We start from the raw sequence: 23,557 nt of genomic DNA, 5'->3' as shown, positions 1-23,557 counted from the left end.
TGGCCAGTATGTTCCATCCCATAGGGGAGGAGGATGTTCTACTGTGGCATGTGTACACAAGCCTACAGTTCAAGCGTCAGCATCTCTTGATAGCAGGGCTGAGCAACAGAGAGCCAGTGACCAACAGAGTAGACAGAAGTTGACTAGAGGGACCAGTGGTGTGACACTATCCAAAGGCAATTTCAATCCATGGATATAAGGACATTGCATTTGAAATGACCTGTGTCCAGGAATAAGGTATAAAGGGTGGGGGACATTCCTTGTGAGCCACATAATTTAGTGATGGCTGTCAGGGGGCCAAGCTACACATGACGAATGACACTTGAACGGCAAGTGGATTGAGTGGAGGGCAAGTGAACAGGGAGAAATACACTTGCCGTTCAAGTGTCATTCGTCATGTGTAGCTTGGCCCTTGGTAGCTCTAATTTTGGGCCCCCCTTAATGTTATCAAAGTCTGTGATCAGAATCACTTTCTCTGTGTTGGGGTTCATCGTGATATGCTTCAGGCACAACTGTACAGTCACACAGATATAGTACGTCTGCATAAAGCCTTAGTTGGAGCTCAAGTAGACAGCAAGAAGGGAAGAATATAGGGGTGGGAAGAATATGAAAGTGGCCATCGTCACACGGGCATCTCTTCCGTTAAATTTACAGCATATAGTGTCCTACCTGTTATCGGCACAGTAACGTTTCTTTGGGTCACCTAACGGCTCTTCGCGCTACCAGCTGTCCACACCGAAGCACTCTGTTCTGTTCTCTCTAACCGCGCAGAAGCAGCTCCTCCCCATTTTTTTTTTATTATTCTGGCGTTTAATTCCGCTATAACGGAATAACAGCATATAAACATTCCGTTAGAGCAAAACATTACGACCTTTTTGTTTTTCCAACTTTGAAATTATATAAATAGCCCTTTGCCCGCAGAAAACTCCCTGTCTGACGTGATCCCCATCGCTGAAGACTCTGCCATGGCGATTGAGTCATTTTTACTTCAGCAGAAAGTTTGCATTGTGTTATGTCGTTATGGCGTTATAAGGACATAATAAAATTTTTAAAAGGGGAGTCGCAGGAAGAAATGGATTCTGGGATTGAAGGGAGGGCATAGGACATTGCCAGGCGAAATACATTGATGTGAGGCATTCACACTGAGGCACAAAATAGCGTGACTATCAAGCACAAAGCAGAAGAGAGAAAATCGCTACAGTGTTGGAATAAGGTGGGTGTTTGCCGGGAAATAGCGCCATTTTAGCACTAAATAAAAGCCGTGTGACGACGGCCAGTGATGCGATTAGTCAACCATTCTTTCTATAAGAAAAGAATGCTACCTCTCCAAACAGCCATGATGAATCTGAAGGCTAATACTGGTGTGCAGTCCCATAAAACAAACACCAGAACATCTTCTCATCTCTCCACAGGCAACTCATAATATGAGTTATTTCTTCTTTTGGGGGGGAAGAGATGTGCAAATTAAAATTAATGGTCAACCCCAAATTAACTTTATTTTCCAAATTATAACAGGCGTTATTACATAGAAACCAAGGTCTCACAACCAACGACCAAACATGTTAATCCAGGGAAACAACAAGAAGCTTGATCAGATTATACAGAGGAGATTTGGCATTCCCTGATTCCCCTGTGGCCATTTCAACTCGGGAAAACATTGTGGGAAGGAAAGCCCTGGTGCAATGGGAACATTAGTTTCCCGACATCATGTCTGACTATACAAGGAACATAGCTGAGTCAGGGGAAGCCCCATTCATGTCAGAGGTAACATCCAGTCTAGGCCTCAGGCAAATTGTTTGAACTAATTATTGGAACTGTATGACTGTACCTTAAGAACATCTTCAGCTTTATTTGTCATTTATTTATTTAAAACACGTATATGCTGCCTTTCCACCCAAAATAGGGTCCCCGAGGCAGAGAGCAACGGATAATTAAAACAAAAAAAATAGCATTTAAAATGCACATATAAATACAATGAAAACATATAGACATATAAACAAGCAAGCACACAAGTATGTACACTGCAACAGCAGCTTTGTGGAGGCTGTGATTTGGATCAAGGCCTGAAAGGGAGGGAGGAATAGCTTGCAGTTTGATAAACCACAACTGAAAGTAACCTTAAAACATTTTTCTACATGCCAAACTAAATCAGTGGTGTATGTTATTATTTGTACATGTAGGCCGTTTCCACGCTGCTTACCTTGTTCTGGAAAACAGCAAACTCTCACACGAAATCTCGCGAGAAGACGCTGTTATCACGTCTTATTGCGCGATACCAGCATCTTCTCACATGATTTCGCGTGATAACAGTGTCTTCTTGCAAGATTTCGTGCGAAATTCCGCTGTTTTCCGGAACAAGGTAAGCAGTGTGGAAATGGCCATAGTTAGAGAAAGAGTTAAGGTTATGTTTGGAAAATGGTGCCATCCTAAACAGAGTTACACACTTCTAAGCCCATTAACTGTAAAGAACTTCAGTGGGTGTAACTTTGCTTAGTATTGCACTGTAAGAGACTTTCAAATGATAGCTAGAACTGCACAAGGAAGAAAATAAATATCTACTCTGATGGGAAAAAATCTTACAAAATGACGACACAATGGTATTTAATTCTTTCTCACATATCCAAGTTTTATGGAAAAGATGATAAATGTTAGGGAATGCCAGGAAAAGGGAGATGGAACTTGTTGTTGTTGGACTCGTATAGTTGCACAATGTGCTGTATCTGTGTAGCTGTACAGGCGTTCCTTGCCTACTTTTTCACTGGGGCAGGGGGCAGGTTTTCTGCCTGCATAGGTACAAGGTAGAAATTAACACCTTGGCACCAATGCAATGCCAGTTAGTCAGCAACCTATCCAGCTCAGCCGGTCCTAGATATCAGATAATGCTAGAGCCTAAATGCCATTTTCAAAGCTTGGGATACCTTTGGAAGGGAACGAAGCTGAAGGCAACTGAATGGGCATCATGTCTGAATGAGAAAGTGAGGTCAGATGAAGTTCCACGCTGTTTAGCATGGTAAAGGTAATTCTGACCCTTGATGCAAGCGATTTCAAACACAGCTTCTAGACACTGAACATTTAAAGCTTTCTTACTTAGAATATTTATTTCTTGCTTGCCACGCAAATTGGCTTACAACAGTACAAAAAATACAATTGACATGCAATCGAAAAGTACAATTTAAATAAAACATACAAGTATCTTGGGGTGGTTCTGGGGTGAGTGGGCCAGCGTGCTCTCTCTTCTATTATGCAAAAGAGTACTGCAGCCTCTTGAAATCAAGGAGCTTAAGCATGCTTGACTTTTCAGCTCTGAAGAACTAATCTCTGGTACCGCACAGAGTCTCTCTACACGAGACATCTTACATGAGCACGCTCAAGTGTAGAGAGATGCAATGTTAGCCAGGAAGAGTAGTTTAAAAAAACAGAGCCAGAGGCTCTGTCAATTTCACCTCTCTACAGAGCCCACAAAGATTGCTCCTCAGAGGGATTGTTCGTTTCATTTTCGCCTCCCTGAAGGCTCTGTCAATTTCAGGGATCGCAACCAGAGGGCAGTGAAGAATGGAAATGGGCTGGAGCTGCCTTCCAGAGCCAGGCTTGGACCTGGAGAGGTTACAATGGGCTGAAGTTTCCCTTCTGGCATTTCACAGCCCCTTCACACAGCTCCAGTGTATAGCAAAGCCTTTGCCCTGCCACCGGCTCTGTCATTTTAAACTACCCTTCCCAGCTAACACTGCATCTCCTGACATGTGTTCTTTATGTATCAGGTGTCTTGTGTAGAGAGATTCATTGTCTGTCTGCAGAATGCTACTCTTTGAACTCTCTAGAACTCTCACAACTAACAAGGGCCGTTTCCACACGGCTTGCCTTATTCTGCAAAATAGCGAAATCTCGCACGAAATCTCGCGAGAAGACACTGTTATCATGCGAGAAGATGCTGTTATTGCGCGAGAAGATGCGATAACAGCGTCTTCTCGCGAGATTTCGCGTGAGATTTCACTATTTTGCAGAATAAGGTAAGCCGCTTGGAAACGGCCAAGGCCTCAAAGTTTATTTTTTCTCTTTCCTATTCAGTTTGTTAGTTCTGTTAATAAATGTGTTGTTACTCTTAAACAGTTTAGTATCCTGACTGCGGCATAGGCAGTCTGCCAGCAGATGGAACCGTAGGTTTCTTTTCTGAAGGGCTGTACTTTAGTGCATCTGAGGGCCAAGCTACACATGACGAATGACACTTGAACGGCAAGTGGATTGAGTGGAGGGCAAGTGAACAGGGAGAAATACACTTGCCGTTCAAGTGTCATTCGTCATGTGTAGCTTGGCCCAGAATGGCTAAATACAAGCAGCAGCAACCACAACATAAAATATGATGCAAACCTCTGTAAGTTTAAGGTTTATCTGTCTGTTTGTTCCCAGGATTTCTCTCTCTTCAAATGACACAACCTCAGAGAATGCAATCAATTATCTGTAAAGGGAAGCAACTGTCTGTAAGGAAGAAGACTCCTAACATTCTCGAGGGGCAAAACTATCTCAGATTTATGTTCTCCTCTCTTTGTTGCAAGTTTGTTAACTAAACAAGGCATTTGGGTGAAATTTTAACAAAGGAGATCAGGTCGGTTATTTTTCGCAGAAATTTTCTACACATACCAACATTTTCGGACAAATCGTGCTGTGCCAAGCTCACAAGGCGTATGAGAAACTGAAAATCTATAGTTGCAAGAGGGTAGAGCCCCATAGTAACTTAAAAACTAACAAGATTTCTCTGGAAATCTTTTTGGCCTTTAATGTGCAACTGGACTCAAACCTCAGTGAACATAGGGCCAAGCTACACATGACGAATGACACTTGAACGGCAAGTGTATTTCTCCCTGTTCACTTGCCCTCCACTCAATCCACTTGCCGTTCAAGTGTCATTCGTCACTTGTAGCTTGGCCCTCATACTGCTCACGGGTTCCCTTCTTCTGTAACAGCCTGCAGTCCACAAAGACATCAAGCAACATTTCGTTCTCCATCATATAACGGGACACAGCATGCGTCCAGAGGAAGTTTAGGTAACAAAACACATCTTTCAAAACAGGAAAAAGAGCTATCAGCTATCCTTATGGGTATTAGTTTCATAAAAGCCAAAAAAATAACGCCCCCCCCCCCGGCAAACATATCTTCTGTAGCTATGTGGAAGCAAAATGAGCCACCCAGGAATAATTTTGGGGGGTGGCTGAAAGCCTCCAGGAATGTTTGAGGCATTGGGCTTGATCCACTGGTGAGTTGTTCTGACTGGATGGCTCAACCCCACCTTTTTTGGATCCCCTTAAGCAGGGCTTTTTTTCAGCTGGAACATGATGGAACGGAGTTTCGGCACCTCTTGAAAATGGTCACATGGCTGGTGGCCCCACCCTGTGATCTCCAGACAGAGGGGGGTTTAGATTGAGTGACGTGGAGGGCAATCTAAACTCCCCTCTGCCTGGAGATCAGGGGGCGGGGCCACCGGCCATGTGACCATTTTTGCTGAGGGCAATTTAAACTTTAAAAAACTCCCCCCTTGTTCCAGATGACCCAAAGTGATGTCATTGTGTGGTCCTGTGCTGGCAACCCACTGAGTTCCACCACCTCTTTTCCCAGCAAAAAAGCCCTGCCCTTAAGGGATCTGTGGGAAGCCAAAGGGTACACGTTTGGGCTGGCTATTGCAGGCTTCACCCTGGGTGGCAGGAACTGCTGGGGTCAGGCCTGGATGGGATCTACACCTCCTGCCATTCCACGAAGCCCAGCAGGCATGCCGGGGCACAGTAACATCAAGCAGCCAGGGCTGTTCAGTGCAATGGTTCCACTGCCCTATGCTTTGCCAATGCTCCAATGGATGTAATCCATAAAAGAGTGGTCTGTTTTCATCCAAAATGGGTGTGTTATGTATTCTTTCCTGAGCACCAGACTTAGAATTGGTCTAAACAGATGCAAAGGGGTTCACAGACTCACCGGTGGGTGATGTTGTAGCTGGGAGGTTTGGCTGGGTGCAAAGGGTAGAGGGCAGGTTTCTCACCCAGGGCAAAGTGGGCATGCTGGGAGGAGTGAAGCAGGAGCGTAAGACAGGTCTGGCTCCTGTCCAGCAGTCACTCATGGTCCACGCTGCCATTTTTGTTGAGTGTCAGAAGTGAACTGATGCTTGCTTGGTTGAGTATAAGTCAAGGAAACAGGAAATTCAATCAATGGAAAAGAGGATACGTTCCAGTACTAGGTACAGAGCAGACTCACACCATCAACTGAGATAAGGACTGTAAGAACTGGTACTGTATTAAATGGGCACAGTTATAGCATTTTTAAAGGGCACTCAATTAATGGAAAAGAGGATATGTGCCAATAATAGGTACACATCAGACTCACTTCACCAACTGAGATAAAGAATGCAAGAACTGGTACTGTATTAAAAGGATACAGTTATAGCATTTGTAATGGTTATTCCATCAATCAAAAAGATGATATTCTCCAGTAGTAGTTACACATGAGGTACACATCATCAACTGATGCAAAGACTGTAAGAATTTCCTTAAGAGACGTGCCCCATACACTATAGCACTAGCAACTAGACACTGTACTTAGTCCTTTACCAAAAAGGCACTGTGGTGTCCAATATACCCTATATACATAGTTTTTACTGACTAATTTGCAGCTTAAGAGCCATATAAGTGACAAGTATAGCATTTAAGGTTTTATCCCATTGCTTTGGCAAATTGAGCAATCTAATGCTTTATTCCATTAATTCCTAAGAAACTCATATTGTATTTATTAATCAACATTAATATTTATAAACAAATATCACAGGCTTTATTTTTGGCATAGATTCAATGTGAGCTTTCGAATATGGAGGAGTTTCTGAAACACTGGGTGTTTTCACACGCGCCCTGGGAGATCGCGCAAACTCATGGCATGAAGCGTCTTCCTAGCGCGATCTCCTGACACGATCCCCTTTAATGGCCCGATGATGTCTGGAAAAGTGCCATTAAAGGGGATTGTGCCGGGAAATTGCACTAGGAAGACGCTTTTATGCCATGAGTTTCACGCAATCTACCGGGCGCGTGACTGTGTGTGAAAACGGCCACTCAATGCTGCAAGGCCGTACATACAACTACAAACATTGCAGTTGTAAATATTGCCATTCAGCAAAAGTTGACAAGTCATATCTAGACCTCAGCTGAGAAAATGGCAAAAACTCATCATCATTAACCTATCAACTAATCCAAAGTAACTGCCCCCCCCCTGCTCCGGGTCTGTCCATACAGAGCCCCTGGTGTGCCATCAGTCTTCCAAACCTAACATGACTCAAAGTAGGGTGAGTGAGAGGGCTGGTGCAGGTAAGGGGGTGGAGCAGGGGTGGAGCTGTCAGCAGTCTATTTATGGGCATCTGCTGACATTGTTTTGACAGTTACCTTTCTAGACAGGTGGGAGAACTGCATCTTGACAAGCAGCTGTCTGATCGAATTTGTGAGCTGTGTGTCTGTGAAGAAGTGGAGATGAAAACGATAATGTGGCTTTGTGTTTTGGCAGTGGTCATTGCAAGTGTGTTGCCTGTTAGCCAGCAAACAGCTGATGAATCTGGGTAAGGAACATTTGCAATTGATATTTGGAATAGAAGAGGTGAGAAGGAATCAAGAAGTATAATACTGCCATAGAGGAATTAGATGTCAGCAGCACCATGTTGGTGTCTTTCTCTTAAGTCATTGCAATAGTTTTCAAGCTAGGGAATATACTGCGATATTTTATAGCATAGGAATCATGCAAAGCTGCTTATATTTTAGTACATGATGTAACTCCAAGTAATGGGTCATGACGGCAAACAACAGAGGGGTTACTTTTATCACTTGTGTCCCACAGAACGCTTGGATTTGGGGGTGGGCCATGAGTGAATACTAGCATTTGCTTTGTATGCAGTTCAGCCCTTGGCATCTCTGTGATGTAACAGATCTTTGTATGAAGGCCAAGCTACAAGTGACGAATGACACTTGAACAGCAAGTGAACAGGCTCACATGTATTCCTCCCTGTTCACTTGCCCTCCACTGTGCAAAAAAATACATGATCGAGTGGAGTGCAAGTGGAGGGCAAGTGAACAGGGAGGAATACATGTGAGGGCCAAGCTACAAGTAACAAATGACACTTGAACAGCAAGTGGATTGAGTGGAGGGCAAGTGAACAGGGAGAAATACACTTGCTGTTCAAGTGTCATTCGTCATGTGTAGCTTGGCCCTGAATCAGTTCACTTGCTGTTCAAGTGTCATTCGTCACTTGTAGCTTGGCCCTAAGGTTCAAACCACATGAGACAAAATACACTTGAATTACACTCAAATTACACTGTGGGCCAAGCTACACATGACGAATGACACTTGAACGGCAAGTGGATTGAGTGGAGGGCAAGTGAACAGGGAGAAATACACTTGCTGTTCAAGTCTCATTCGTCATGTGTAGCTTGGCCCTCAAATACACTCGAATTACAAAATACACTTGAATTACCTGTGTAATTCAAGTGTATTTTGTCTCATGTGGTGAGACCCTAACAGAGGTGGTTTGCCATTGCCTGCCTCTGCCTCTTTGTTGGAGGTCTCCCATCCAATTACTAACCAAGGCAGACCCTGCTTAGCTTCTGAGATCTGACAAGTTCAGGCTCACCTGGGCTATCCAGGTCAGAGTCTAACTTACCATAAGGCAACTTTATGTGTGCCATCCATGTGACCACTTTTAGATAATTTTTGTATGACTCCAGAAAGATCTTTCTTCTATCATTTATGACACCTGTTAATTGAACAGTACAATCTACAACTCAGGGCCAAGCTACAAGTGACAAATGACACTTGAACGGCAAGTGGATTGAGTGGAGCGCAAGTGAACAGGGAGAAATACACTTGCCATTCAAGTGTCATTCGTCATGTGTAGCTTGGCCCACACTTGCTGTTCAAGTGTCATTTGTCACTTGTAGCTTCGCCCTCAGTTAAACTGGATTTAGGCCAGTTCTGTTCAGTTAATATACTTCATCTTAACCGACATGTTACATTTAATCATTTGTACTACCAATTATAAACAATTGTCTGTGAGGTACTGAATGCAAAATGCAGCATGGTTATAGTGCTGGACTAGGACCAGGGAAACCAGATTCACATCTCCAGACTGCCATGGAAGCTCACTGGGTGGCTGTCTTTGATCAAAGAAAATTGAAACGGAGATCCCAAGCTAGCTGTCTGTCAGCAGAGTTGCATATGGACTGTGTAAAAGCATTGGACGTCTTATCTCAATGATGAGAGTTACTAATTGTCAGCAAACCTTCTAGAGAATGAGTCATTGCTTTTCAATTAACTTTTGAGACAGGGACAGCATCTTTGCAACTATTCTGTTTATAGTGGGTTGCATCTTGTCTTCTGATAAGAGATTGCAATAATTTAGAGAGAGATTAGCACATAGGGCATGTGTTATTTATTGCAATCACATCTCTTTAGCACTTTTTATGTAAATATTCACTTCATATATAAAAAGGTGATTTGATTTATATTTAGTGTTGACAGTTTTATTTTTGTATTTCTGTGACCTCTTGTTTTGTGATTCTCTCATGTCTTAGGACTCTGGCAAACACCCAGCCTCAAAGCCAGCTCTGCCAGAAATAGGCAGAGCCTCAATAATACAGGAGTAATTTTTGCTTTAGGAAACCACATAGTTTGTTATCCGGACCAAGAAATGGGACATATTATTGAAAGACTAGGAAAGAGATCAGTAGCTCTCTTGGGCAGCAGGCCAACCCAATGCCATATACTACAGTGGCAGAACACTTACTTAAAACAATATTTTCCAGATTGTCTCCTCTCCTTTCGTTCTCGTATAGTCATAATTGCTACCCAAGTTAATATGCAAGTAGAAAAGTTGAAGACAATATTCATTTCTACCTGCTCACTTTAAGAATGGTAGCCACCATTTTACTTCCCTGTTGCATTCAAGCAATTGGTCAGATACAAATTAAGTGAAAAAGGAAAGAGATGAGAACGTGGGAAGAATCCTGTGTGGATGCTTGGCGGGCCACCCTGGAAATATCTCCAATTGTTCTGGTTTGCCAGGGAAAGCACATCTGCTACCTTGCACAAGTGGTTGTCCTCCCCTTCTGGCTTAACCCTTACTAGCTCAGTCAGAGCCAAGCTACAAGTGACGCCTTACACAGGTTGGACACTTGTCAGCTTCCCTCAAGTTTTGATGGGAAATGTAGGCAGCTTGGCGGAATGTTGGACAAGTGACAGTTGAAAAGTCCGTTGGACAGCAGTCGGAGAGCCAAGCTGCAAGACCAGGACGCCTACATTTCCCATCCAAACTTGAGGGAAGCTGACAAGTGTCCAACCTGTGTAAGACGTCACTTGTAGCTTGGCTCTCAGTGTAAACAAGTCTGGGAAACTGTATGTCTGTGATCATTCCCACTGTATAATAAAGCAGGAAGAGGTGGGGAAACAGGATGGACTATTATCCAGTGGGCTTTAGCCCACTGTTGCTCCAAAGAAGAGAAGGGGATGGGGCACTGACAGGGATGGGGCATAGAACGACAACTGGAATGCTCCTTCTAGTGAGCTGAACACTGGTCAGAGATGTGACACTGGCTTGAACCAATGTTGCATAAGTTAGGTCATGAAATCCAGCCTACAAAGATCTTTTTATTTTCTTTATCTCTAATTTCATTTGTTTCAGGTTGCATGCTGATGTCTCAAAAAGCTTGACTTCCAAGTTTAAACGACACGGTCAAGGAACGTTTACTAGCGACCTTTCAAAAGCTCTGGATGAAGAGGCAGCAAGGGTGTTTTTGCAACAGGCTATAGAAGGAAGACTGAGGTATAAAGCTATGACCTTCTCTTATTCTGTAGTGATACACAGAAAAGAAAGTAGTCCAGAAGAAAGCCAGAGTGGTGTGAGTGGCCAGAAAGTAACTTTGTAGATGGGAAATAGTTAGCAACCAGCAAGACCTGTAGGCCACATGTGCGTTTGTGTGGGGGAAATATAATAGCCAGATGTCACCGTTCCATCTCTCTGAGGTAGGGAGGGAAAGAGACAGAAGGACAAAGAGACGGAAGGACAAAGAGACTCAGATCTCTTCCCAAGAAAGGAGAAGCAGTTTGTGGGAGAAAGGAAAGTGTCTCTGATGCATTGCTTCTACCCACATGCTTCTCTCACAACCCAAAAATTAGCTTTTTGATGGGGGGGGGGGGAAGAGGATGGCGTCTGCCAGACAGTGCAGTGACATGACTGGACACATCTTCTCTCCTTCCCTCCCTGATTTCAGCTCAGAACTCCATTTTGAGCCAAACACAGGGCCAAGCTACAAGTGACGAATGAAACTTGAACGGCAAGTGTATTTCTCCCTGTTCACTTGCCCTCCACTCAATCCACTTGCTGTTCAAGTGTCATTCGTCACTTGTAGCTTGGCCCTCAGCCTAGGGGGAGGGACACTTTGGGTTGGGTCCTTCATGGTACACATCCTTTATCCACAGCAGTAATAGCTTTGCTGATCAGCTGAAGCATTCCTTCAACCTTGGATGTTGTTTGTATCCAACTGAAGGAGTAATGTGAAGTTGGCCTTGGAGATCCAGCTGGAATTTCCCTATTGGTTATTCAGCAAGAGCAACACTCTAGGATCTGCTGGATCTTTTTAGGGATGATTGGAAAATTTGATTCAATAGGATTTCACTATCAAAATTAACATCTCTGTTCCCACAGACAGCTCAATCACTCAAAATTTGTCCCAAAGGACTTCTGATGAGTAGTCTGGCCAAGTCTGAATGTGGCTCACAAGGCTGGTACTTTGAGATCATTCTCTTAGGGCCAAGCTACACATGACGAATGACACTTGAACAGCAAGTGGATTGAGTGGAGGGCAAGTGAACAGGGAGAAATACACTTGCCGTTCAAGTGTCATTCGTCACTTGTAGCTTGGCTCTGTGTGTCTCGTTCACTTCTCCAAGCCCAGAACTATAGATATCCAGGGAAAAACTGTGGGACGGGGGAGAAGGACCCTTAACACTTTCTCCTTGCCTTCCAAGTTGCTTTTACCCTCAGTGGTGATAGCTTACTTCATTTGAGCGCGCTGACTGTGCAGGTATATATTTTTTTGCAGCCTCAATATCTGCACCACCCAGGTTTTATTAAAAAGGTCGCATGTATGTGGGTCCCACTCAACATTAAGCTCCCTAAGGAGGCAGAGAACTCCATCTCATCTCAATGTCTTGTTGTTTTTGCAGTAAGAACAACAACAACCAACAACAAAATTAAAACTGATGTCTCAGGCCTGTGGAACAAGCTCTGTCTGACTTTGGAGGACACTTTCTAACAAAAGACTCCAGCAGTTCTTTTCACACTACCATGTTTCAAAGTTAGTGAGCATAATCAATAAAGTCAAATCATGCAAGCACCAACAGTTCGTGTCTCACTTTGATTTCCGAGCATTTCTTACAAGCTTTCGCTATGGCATTAAGGAAAGGGAAAAAAGGTCAGATGAGATAGGAGAACACATATATGATGCATGCTTTAGATTAGCAGGGGCTGTCTGTCTTTTCTTTAATGAGAGCTAGTTCTGAGTAATGAAAAATATCCTGAGCTATTCTCATCACAATATGTTACCAACTTACAACTTAGTTTTGTTGTAGAAACAGATCATGGACTAGAAAGAGCACCAGAAACAAAGCTATAAGTTGAGCAGCTTAGAGAAAAATTCTATGAAATAAAAGCTTTTTTTAAAAAAAAAAAGCCTTGAGCAGGTTTTTAAAAAATATTTTCTTGGATCTTCTAGGGGATATGCTTTACTGCAGCTAGAGGGCTACCGGTAGCTCATAAGCTACTGGGGACTAGAGGTGAGCATGAACTGAAATACAAACCAAAGTTCAGCATGAACCGGACTGGTTTGTGGTTCGCAAACCAGCGGTTCATCAGAGCCCATTTCTGACGAACCGCCACAAACTTTAGCTGGTTCATTTGGTTCATTTTTCGGTTTGTCACCGCAGACAGACTGGCACGATCAATCAGTTTCCTAGGCAATGGGCGGATGGGCTTTCTGCAGACCTTCTGCTGGCCTGGAAGTGACTTTTGCTTACCCAGAAATGACATGACATTTTCACAAACCAAATAAACCAGTTTGTGAACCTGGGCAAGTTCGTAAAAGTTTGTGGTTCATGGTTCGTGAAACATGACGAACCACAAACCGCACGATTTGGTTTTTTTCCTGGTTCGTGCCCATCTCTATTGGAGACCCTTATTCTAAAGACTACAGTAGTGAGACTTTTCTGAAGCATATTGCCCATATTTCCTCACTTCTCCAGTTGGTGAGAAGCGCCAGGGACAGACAGCACGGGAAACCTATATAACTTTTTTGTAATAATTGCGTTATTTATAAGGATAAAGTAGAACACAGGTGGTGGCACATAGGAACCTAGTGTCAGCTGATCCACCACGCTCCATCAGATCCCTAGTGAGAGAGAACCTGCATCCCCGGGGCTTCAGCCAAGGCCAACAGTCTGTTTCTTTCTGATTCCGCACATGTTGGATAATGCACTTTCAATGCACTTTATCAATCGTTTGAGGTGGATTTTTTGTTCCATACACAAAAAAATCTGTTCCAAATGATCTATAAAGAGGATTGGAAGTGCATTATCCAACGTGTGTGGAATCACTCCATGTTTCTGCTCCCTTTTCACTTTCACCTAAAGTCACTCCCACACCTCTGTTCTTGGAGATACCACAACCTGGACCTCAAGCCATAGTGAATTTAGCCATCTGCCCTTATCATCTTTCAGGTAGGTCTTCTGAAGAAATGTGCATTGGGTCACTCGACTTGAAGAAAAAGCCTGTGTGGTGTAGTGCTTAGCATATCAGACGACAAGGAAGGGTGGAATAAAAATGCATTAGATAGGTAGATAGAAGTGTTTAGCCCACAGACATCATGACTCAGAATGATTAATGGTTCTGTCATGTCCCCATTATTAAAAGATTTATATCCCAACTGGCTTGCCTGCTCACCTTGTTAGAAAGCTAGTGAGGTGGAGTATTTAAGCAGTTAAGTTTTAGGCCAAAAAACAAATGACACACAGAGGACATGTAAAGAAGACATAGAATGGAGCGGTGCCATCTAGTGCCTTTAAGATGTACAAGCAGCTCCTAACTACAGGCAAGGGAAAGTATGGAGGGCAACTGCCCCCCTGGCCAGAGTTTGGGCAGGGCCTCAACCATCCATCTCCCTGCTCCTCTCTGATGAGAGCATGCTTGCACTGTCTGTGCATACTCACCTCCTATGGGTCTAGGGCAGCCAGTACAATGTCCACATGTTCATCCCCTCGGCAGCTGTCTCAAGGGCCATCCTTTGCTCGGGCCTGGGGTAGTCAGTCACAGGAGGTGAAAACTGAGGCTGCTATTGTTACTGCAGCTTCCGTGCCCTCGTATCTTTGTTACTTTCTCTCTCCTCAGGTGATTATGAATGTGCACCGTTCTCAGCTGTGAGGGGAATCACTCGTTTTGAAGTCTCACCATCAGGCAATTCATTTCAAGCAGTTTAATCATTAACAGTTTACTTACTACTCAGTAGGGATGCCAAAAGAAAGGCCTTTGTTGATGGCTAGAAGGGCTACTATTGTATTTATTTAGCTCATTTATACTTCACGGACCCCAACTCTGCTTGCATCCTTCTCCTCTCCTCTATTATGATTTGTCAGGTTCTAGAGCTCCATGTTTAAACTTCTCTTCTCTTTAGGCCAGGAGAACATTTTATAAAAAGATGGGACAGGTGCCCTAATCTACAATCAACTAAGGCTGTGGATATTTTATGTTAGAGGTCTCAAATATTGAGCCTGTGGACACGTTTTGAATTTTGAGAACAGGTAGTGGGCTCCACCACAAAATGGCTGCCTCAGGAGATGGGGCCACTTAAAAAGGACTGCTGTGTTGGGAGATTCCAACCCAAACATCCTGCTCTGATAAATCAGCTGTTTCTGAATGGGTGCTGCCCACAGACACAATGGTCTTTTCTGGTCTTTTTTGAAGTTTCTCTTGTTTCGGTGAGGGAAGGAAGGAAAAGTCAGACTGACTATTTGCTTTGAGGAATAGATCCTTTGAGAAGAAGGAAGTGGAAGCACCCGAAAACACATTGGTTGCTGCCATGGTACCTGGACGGCGAAAGGAGGACCTCCGGGTCTGGCTGAACTTCTTGGCTGGGTTTAACAGGGTCTCCCTATGGCAAGAGCTGTGGGATCTGGGATCTGACTTGCAGGTGCACTCGGATGCAGCAGGCAGCCTGGGGTTTGGGGTTTACTTTGGGGGACACTCGTGGATACATTCTTGGGCTGGGTCTAGCATCCTCCAGGACCTTACATTCTTAGAACTATTTCCCATTCTGGTAGCCGTGGTGGTTTGGCAGGAGTCAGGGCTGGTGCACCCATTGAGGCCAGGTAGACGGTGGCCTCAGGGCGTGGGATGCCAGAGGGGGCGCTGTAGGAGGCACGGGGGGCGGAAGCACGTGCCGTGGAGCTGCAGCCTCCTAGCCCTCCCGTCCTGCATTGCCGCCGCCACCAGCACATGCCCCCAGCAGGGGGCAGCAGGCGCAGGCAGGCGTCAGTGGTGGCGCAGGACAACCAAGTGGGAGAGCTCAGAGGCCACCCGTGCGCTGTCCAAGCTGCCCGCCACAGCAATCGGGCTGGCGGCATGCGCCCACCTGTGCTGACATCACGTGTGACATCATCACACGGGCCGGTGCGTGTGTGCTCGGGCACGCGGGTGCCAAAAACCCTGGCGCCGCTGCTGGCAGGAGTGACTCCAGAACAAGCGGGTTCTCTTTTGGTGTGACAACCAGGCTGTTGTCTGGGTGATCGATAAACAGTAATCTCACTCTGAGAGGATCATGCGTCTTGTGCAGCATTTCGTACTGGACTGTTTACTATTTTGCAACTACAGACTAACGTGGCTTCAGAGAGATCTACCTCCAGAGAGGATCATCTATCCCCTTCTTTCACCATCTTCTGCCAGCGGGTAAAGATTTGTTTTGTTTGTTATTCTCTCAGTGATCGCTCCTTCCTGCCCAATATTTTAATTGTTGTTGCTTTTGTATGTGCACTTTAGCTCTGGTTTTATTGTCTTAATGATGTGTTTTTGTAGTGGTTAAGAGTGCGGGACGCTGGAGATCCGGGTTTGATTCCCCACTCCTCCACTTGAAGCCAGCTGGGTGACCTTGGGTCAGTCACAGCTTCTAGGAGCTCTCTCAGTCCCACCTACCTCACAGGGTATTGTTGTTGTGGGGATAATAATGACATAATTTGTAAACTGCTCTGAGTTGTCCTAAACTTAGCTTCGTGAGTGTGAGATTTGTCTCAAGAACTACCAGAAGCCAGATCTTCCGTGCAACTGAAAACAGTGTGAGACAAAGATATTAAAGAAATGCTCCAGGCCAAGATGGCTGATCTTCATTGATTACCATCATCAACACCCCCCCCCCTCTTTTGTGGCTGAAGTTACTTCTTGTTTTTCATTTGCAATCATGTGTCTCTTATATGCCCCAACACAGCCCAGTTAGTTTTTATGAAGACCTTTAGTCAATGCTGAAAGGAGGTACTGCTTTTCGAAAAAGCAAAGTACAGCTGGAAAGGGGTTGCTTCTTGAGACCTAGAGAAATCCAGTGGACAGATTCTAGGGTTTTTCCAATGAGGATGAAGACTGGCAGGGTATAAAATGACAGTGTCACTTGATCATAATAGGGTTCTGCAACTCAGTTAGCAAATGTGCTTCCCAGAAAATCAGGCTTGCTGTATGAAGCAGGCTATTTGTCTTTTTTTAAAAAATGTTTTTTTAAGTGTCACATGTAGACTTATTCATTTAAACATTCCCTCAATTTGTTACTTAAAACAAACTTTAAAATGAGTTGCAGCAGTTTTTCAAGAATGGGAGGCGGTGGCTTCATGATGTCCCAGAAGCTGGCCAATCAGTGCCTAATCCCGTTTCTGCTACAAAGATGCAGAGATGGCTTTTTCAGAGCTCAGATCATGCATTGCGGGGATAACTTGCCATCTTCCTGACATGTACATCCACCATTTTGTGCCAAAGCTGAAAACATGCACGGTACCCGATTCAGACAAAATGGTGGCTGTGTGTAGTGGGAGGATTATGGGTAGTGCACTCCTGGTTGGAAAACTCCAAGTACGATGTCTATAAATGGCTACACCTGCTCCACATGAAATGTCTGTTAACAGCTGGGTTTTATCGGAAGGGAGCCAAAGATATGACGACGACAATGATGACGATGACGACGATAACATTTGGTTTATATACCGCCCTTTAGGACAACTCAGAGCAGTTTACAAATTATGTCATTATTATCCCCACAACAACAATACCCTGTGAGGTAGGTGGGACTGAGAGAGCTCCTAGAAGCTGTGACTGACCCAAGGTCACCCAGCTGGCTTCAAGTAGAGGAGTGGGGAATCAAACCCGGTTCTCCAGCGTTCCGCACTCTTAACCACTACACCAAACTGTTTGGCATGAATCCCTAAGGCTGGATTCTGTGGGAGATTCTGAGTGTTGAAGAGACTTGATGGGATGTAGCATGCATCATAGTGCACAATGGAGCAGTTATGAAGAAATCTGGAAACCTGTCTTTGATTATTTGGAACTCAAAGCATGGAACTCTAGCATGGAGAAAACATTATAGACTTTCAATTTGACTGTCCTTATGTCTGAAGCTAATATATTCTTTTACACTCTCTGGGGGTCCAATAGTGTTTATATTTGTGTACTTTTTATGTGAATAATTTTTTTAAAAAACTTGATGGTAGATATGGCAGTTTTGTGGCAAATGATAAGGTTGAGAAGTTAAATCTTTTTGCAAGTACAATGATCACGAACTCTCTCCACTGCGCTGCTACGAAAAGCATTTGCTGCCATTCTGTTTGGCATCTGTATCATAATAAATGAAAATATCTTAAATATTGTATTTTGCCCCGGTAACTTTTTCCTTAAGATCTGAGAAAACCTTCCAAGAAATACTGGAAAAATAAGGGTGTCGAGGGTAGCTTTTTTAGCTATCGGTTTTAATATGATATTGTTTATTGTAGACATTGTTAACAAGTTAAAGGAGCATCTGTAGCTGAACCACCTGGCAACGATGAAGAGTGAAAGAGTGATGATGGACCATTCTAAACAAAAAATCCCATGTAAGATGAGGCCAAACATCATAGTATGAGGATTCTGGTTTCTGGATTATCTGAAAAAACAATAAATCAAGAAAAGACAAATGAATTGAGTTTAGATCTGGAAGGAGTGCAGCTGTTCCCTCAGCAGTATATACCAACTTTCTTAGTTATTTCAAAGCTATATCCTTGCCAGAAGCCTATTGCAAAATGATCCTGATTTTGGCTGGTTCTGCACCATGTGTTTGGTCTGGCTCTAATGCTAATGGGAAGCAGTTTTCCCCCTTGCTTCCTGATAGTATGAGGGCCAAGCTACACATGACGAATGACACTTGAACGGCAAGTGGATTGAGTGGAGGGCAAGTGAACAGGGAGAAATACACTTGCCATTCAAGTGTCATTCGTCATGTGTAGCTTGGCCCTGAGAGGTGTGCATTTGGATATTCTGGAGCCAAATATTTACCCCAAATTAGCTTTTTCTGGTAGGCTCAGGAATATCCAAAATGATCCCAAACACTCCCAAAATTCCAGAAGTAACAACAATTTATCTCCTGGAATTTCAGGAATATTTCAGGGAGGCCAGGAAGGGGGAGACAAAGGGCCAAGCTACACATGATGAATGACACTTGAACGGCAAGTGTATTTCTCCCTGTTCACTTGCCCTCCACTCAATCCACTTGCCGTTCAAGTGTCATTCGTCATGTGTAGCTTGGCCCAAAGGGGTTTGCTACACATGACGAATGACACTTGAACGGCAAGTGTATTTCTCCCTGTTCACTTGCCCTCCACTCAATCCACTTGCCGTTCAAGTGTCATTCGTCATGTGTAGCTTGGCCCATAGAGAGGAAGGTGACCCTAGAAAACAGCTGTTTGGGAGATGGAATTTCTGCCAACGGAATTGGTTTTTCTGCCGAAGGAAAGGCCCTATCTGTTGTAGGAAGGCTCCAAACTTTGCTGAGATTGTAGGTTATAATGCGTAAACCAGCATTGTATGTTATGCACTTACATCTAAACTCCATACCTTATAAATCACATTGAGTAAAAAGGAAACAAAGAAAACCATTAATACCAACAACAAATATGGATCAATGGGAACAGCCAACTATGACAACATATGGAAAGGTAAGTACAAATGTTGCGTTTTCAAACACAGCTGCACTTACCAGAAGTCAGGCAGGAAACTTAGGATGTTGGGCTTTTCTTTAATGAATCTTTTTGTAGAGCTGTGAATAAGAAGGACGACAGTGGTTGAAAACAAGAATAAAAATGCTATATGTGAGAGTCAGTGTGATATTGATTGTACTAATCTCACGCTATGTAACCTGCCTTAAGTCTCAGTGAGAAAGGTGGACTATAAATGACATAAATAAAGAATAAAAAGGTGTCAGACGAGGATTGGGTAGGCCTTTGTTCAAATTCCCTACTCTGCCATGAATCTTCCTGAGAGCTAAACTACAAGAGATGAATTTCATGCGGATGCGCACATGAAGAGAGTCGCAATGTTAGCGGGGAAGCTGAGTTTTAAAAGACAGATTAGAAAGCTTTGTCAATTTCCCTTCTCTACAGAGCCAGCAATGATCACTGCTTAGAGGGTTTGTTAACTTCCTCTTTGCCTCCGGAAGCCTCTGTCAGTTTTCAGAGCCAAGCTACAAGTGACGCCTGACACAGGTTGGACACTTGTCAGCTTCCCTCAAGTTTTGATGGGAAATGTAGGCATCCTGGTTTTACAGCTTAGCTCTCCATTACAGCTGCAAGACCAGGATGCCTACATTTCCCATCACAACTTGAGGGAAGCTGACAAGTGTCCAACCTGTGTAGCTTGGCTCACCTCTCAGGGGATCACCAGTGGCTGACTCGCTCAGCCACTGTGACTCCAAGGTGACTGGGGCTTCAGGGCAGTGGTGGGGCAGCTGGCTGCAGGGCAGTGCCCCCTCCTCCAGTAACTGCCCCCAATGCCCTGTGCCTAAGGCCTCACCTGCCTGCTTTGAAAATTAGTCCATGTTCTGGCAGTAAGTTGAAAAGAGCAATGAATGCTGTATACCTGTAGCGTTTGGTATTGATGAGCCAGTGCACAAAATCTTTGGCTTTCATCTTGTCCAGATACCGGGTAAAATCACTGGTAAAGGTACCTTCAGAATGTCGCTTAACGTTGGAGGAAAAGCTACGGGCGCTCTCTGTTTCATAAGATTTCCACCTGTTTGAGAGAAGTCAGTAATCCCTTCAGTAATACGAGAACATCTTCATAGCCCACAGTGCACTATATTAAATTAAATCAAAGCCATGTGTCTGTCATGTATTCCAGTATAGAATGGTTCTGCAGAAGCGTGTCAGAAACCATAACAAAATAAGACTGTTTACTTCTTTATTTTCCAAATAGAGGTTAGAGCTTTCATCTCTTAGACTGGCAAGAAAATGTCTATGCAAACAATAAAAGAGCATTTAAAAGCAATCATAAAATCAGCAATAAAGATCCAAGACTGTAATATAATTCTCCAGTTACAAACATAGCGACAGAGGAAATCTCTCATTTCCTGCTTCCTGCCCTCTTAGAGCGGAACCACAAGTGACAAAAGGCACAGGTTGGACACTTGCCAGCTTCCCTCAAGTTTTGGCGGGAAATGTAGGCCGCTTGGCGGAATGTTGGACAAGTGACAGTTGAAAAGTCCGTTGGACAGCAGTCGGAGAGCCAAGCTGCAAGACCAGGATGCCTACATTTCCCATCAGAACTTGAGGGAAGCTGACAAGTGTCCAACCTGTGCCTTTTGTCACTTGTAGTTCCGCTCTCAGACAAGATGGCTCTCTAAGGCCGTTTCCACACATGTTGAATAATGCATTTTCAATACACTTTAGAAATCCTTTGGAAGTGGATTTTTTGTTTCACGCATGAAAACTCAATTACAAATGATCACTAAAGAGCATTGAAAGTGCATTATCCAACGTATGTGGAAGCAGCCTAAATCTTCCAGCATGAGGTACATCCAGCTCCACTGTTTATTGCCACTGCTATAAGAATGCCACACAACCACATCCCCATTTTTCAGTTAAACACAGAAACTTTATATTGAGAGACATAGAAGACTGAAGAAGGAGGGTAAGATGAGGAATTTGCCTTTCTCCAGCACAACATCATTTAGCTTACTCTTAGAGTGTCTCTACACGAGATGCCTCGGTGCTTGTTCGTCAACTGTAGGGAGACGTAATGTTAGCCGGGAAGCATAGTTTAAAAAGACAGAGTTGGCGGTGATCACTCCTCAGAGGGTTTGTTAATTTCATCTTCACCTCCCCAAAGGCTCTGTCAATTTCACCTCTCCAGTCTAAAACTGTGTGGGATTGCAACCAGAGGGCAGTGAGGAATGGAGCTGCCTTCCAGAGCCAGGCTTGGACCTGGAGAGGTTCTAATGGGTTGAAGTTTCCTTTCTGGAATTTCACAGCCCCTTCACACAGCTCCAGGGTATAGCAAAGCCTTTGCCCTGCCTCTGGCTCTGTCTTTTTAAACTACCCTGCCTGGCTAACATTGCCTCTCCCAACATGTGTTCTTCATGTGTTTGAAGTCTTTTGTGTAGAAAGAATCTAATAATCTAACAGGGGGGAGCATAACCTGGAATTTAAAGCATGGAAAAAGGAATAATCCCCCTTCCATACACCATAGCTCTGATCCATACAACTGCAACCCCACAGCTGTTCTTCATAGCTAAATATAAGACATGAGAGGTGTGATCACAGATTCTCAGCGCTCCAGGTACACAATCTTGTAGCAACTTATAAGGACACAGACCCAATTTTTTTCTAAAGCCATTGTGGGTTTCCTGCAGCTAATGTAAATCTCCAGTCTGCTTCTTGCTGCAATAATACATATTTCAATTTGTGTAGATCGATAATTTTTTTTTTGGTTTAATTGTACTAACAATAGACTACATGTCTTCTAATATTTTTCTTAAACAAGTTGCCTCTAACACAGTGCTGAAATCTTTTCTCAAATTTCTAAAAGCCAGATTTGAAAATCCTGAAAATATATATTGCAAATTACTATGGGCAATAACCAGATGTCTTCATCTTTGTGATTCTACACCCCCTCTACTTTGCCCAGCAAAACACAATGGCATTGATCATTCTCAATTGCTCTTTACCTTGACTCATCATTACTTGAATCTTTCAGGACCATTTGCTGGCTAACAGGAAGTAAAATGGCAATGACCAGTCCACAAACACAAAGCCACCATGTCTTCTTCATCTGGTCTTCTGCACAAAATATAGATCCAATCATTAACTTTCAAAGTGAGACTTCACTGCCAGTTTAGAACAAGACATAATGCTAATGAATTCTCAGAGTTCCAATCTTTGCAAAAGTGAGGGTCAAATCCCTGTATCTGAAATCATCCAGTTAATGGGTTGAGTCCAGCTAGTTTTTCCACACAGGGCCAAGCTACGCATGACGAATGAAACTTGAACGGCGAGTGTATTTCTCCCTGTTCGCTTGCCCTCCACTCAATCCACTTGCCGTTCAAGTGTCATTCGTCATGTCTAGCTTGGCCCTCAGTCTCACCTGTTCCTCTCTTTATTACAGCCTTAACTCACATGACTTTCATCCATGCAGTCCCATGAGCCCTTGCATGGCCTTATTTTGGGGTGGGGGGGATCAAAGGGGATCCTTCCTTCCATTTCCATGAATAAGCTGGTGGAATCCAATGCAGTGATTCTTCTTCCCCAACATCCACACCAGCTGAACTAAAATAACTGGTTCACAGGGCTTTTTTTCTGAGGGAACGTGGGGGAACAGAGTTCTGGCACCTCTTGAAAATACTCAGCAATGGTGCTTGAAAATAATATGATTTCAAAGAATCCCGTGTGTTGCTTCCTCATTTCCCTCTCGAGAGTTCCGCCACTTCTTTTCCCAGAAAAAAAACCCCTGGATTTGAAGCTGATTTTACTCCAATGGAACACTGTTCTTCTCAGCTCCTTCAGGGGATCTATGGCTGGAGAATTCAGGGAATTGAGATAATGATAATGATAGGAAGGCAATATATGCTGTGCGTATGCATCCCAATATTGTCTCTGCCCACTGGTTTTTAATAATACTTGAACACTTGCAAAACTTGCTTCACTGGAAAGAACAGAGAGAGAGAGAGAGAGAGAGAGAGAGAGAGAGAGAGAGAGAGAAGAAATTCTTCACTGAATTACTGAATGGTAATTTTGTTTACAAAGGAAGTTTTTAATATGATTATTTTACTGCACATTTTTATATTGCCTCAGTTTTTTCCTGAAAGGTCTCCAGCCAATACAAGCACATGTAAGTAACATTGCACACCATGCAAACCAAGCAATACATCTTTTGTACAATTTTTAAGTCCCTTAAACGCCACTGTCTGTCTTTCCAGGCACTCAATGTAACCCACAGTCACAGACCAAA

At 43.7% G+C, this 23,557-nt stretch overlaps 2 protein-coding genes across 2 annotated transcripts; one reads left to right on the top strand and one right to left on the bottom strand.

The window, feature by feature from the left end:
* Positions 1 to 7,415: 7,415 nt before the first annotated feature.
* Positions 7,416 to 12,401, top strand: LOC129345942 (exendin-4-like). Its single transcript, XM_055003179.1, has 3 exons — positions 7,416 to 7,576; positions 10,688 to 10,828; positions 12,232 to 12,401. Exons 1-3 carry the CDS (start codon positions 7,491 to 7,493, stop codon positions 12,260 to 12,262), a joined length of 258 nt encoding a protein of 85 aa, XP_054859154.1. The 5' UTR covers positions 7,416 to 7,490; the 3' UTR covers positions 12,263 to 12,401.
* Positions 12,402 to 15,342: 2,941 nt separating this feature from the next.
* On the bottom strand, positions 15,343 to 22,381 carry LOC129346425 (exendin-3-like). The gene is made up of 4 exons (XM_055003776.1): positions 22,278 to 22,381; positions 20,192 to 20,344; positions 19,314 to 19,373; positions 15,343 to 15,463 (listed from the first exon to the last, which is right to left on the bottom strand). Exons 1-4 carry the CDS (start codon positions 22,379 to 22,381, stop codon positions 15,343 to 15,345), a joined length of 438 nt encoding a protein of 145 aa, XP_054859751.1.
* Between the last annotated feature and the right edge of the window lie 1,176 nt (positions 22,382 to 23,557).

Source organism: Eublepharis macularius, chromosome 19 (genome assembly GCF_028583425.1).
Source record: "Eublepharis macularius isolate TG4126 chromosome 19, MPM_Emac_v1.0, whole genome shotgun sequence".
In the NCBI taxonomy this organism is placed as follows: Eukaryota; Metazoa; Chordata; class Lepidosauria; order Squamata; family Eublepharidae; genus Eublepharis; species Eublepharis macularius.
Note: the sequence above shows the minus strand (reverse complement) of the source record. Positions and strands in the feature narration are given on the sequence as shown.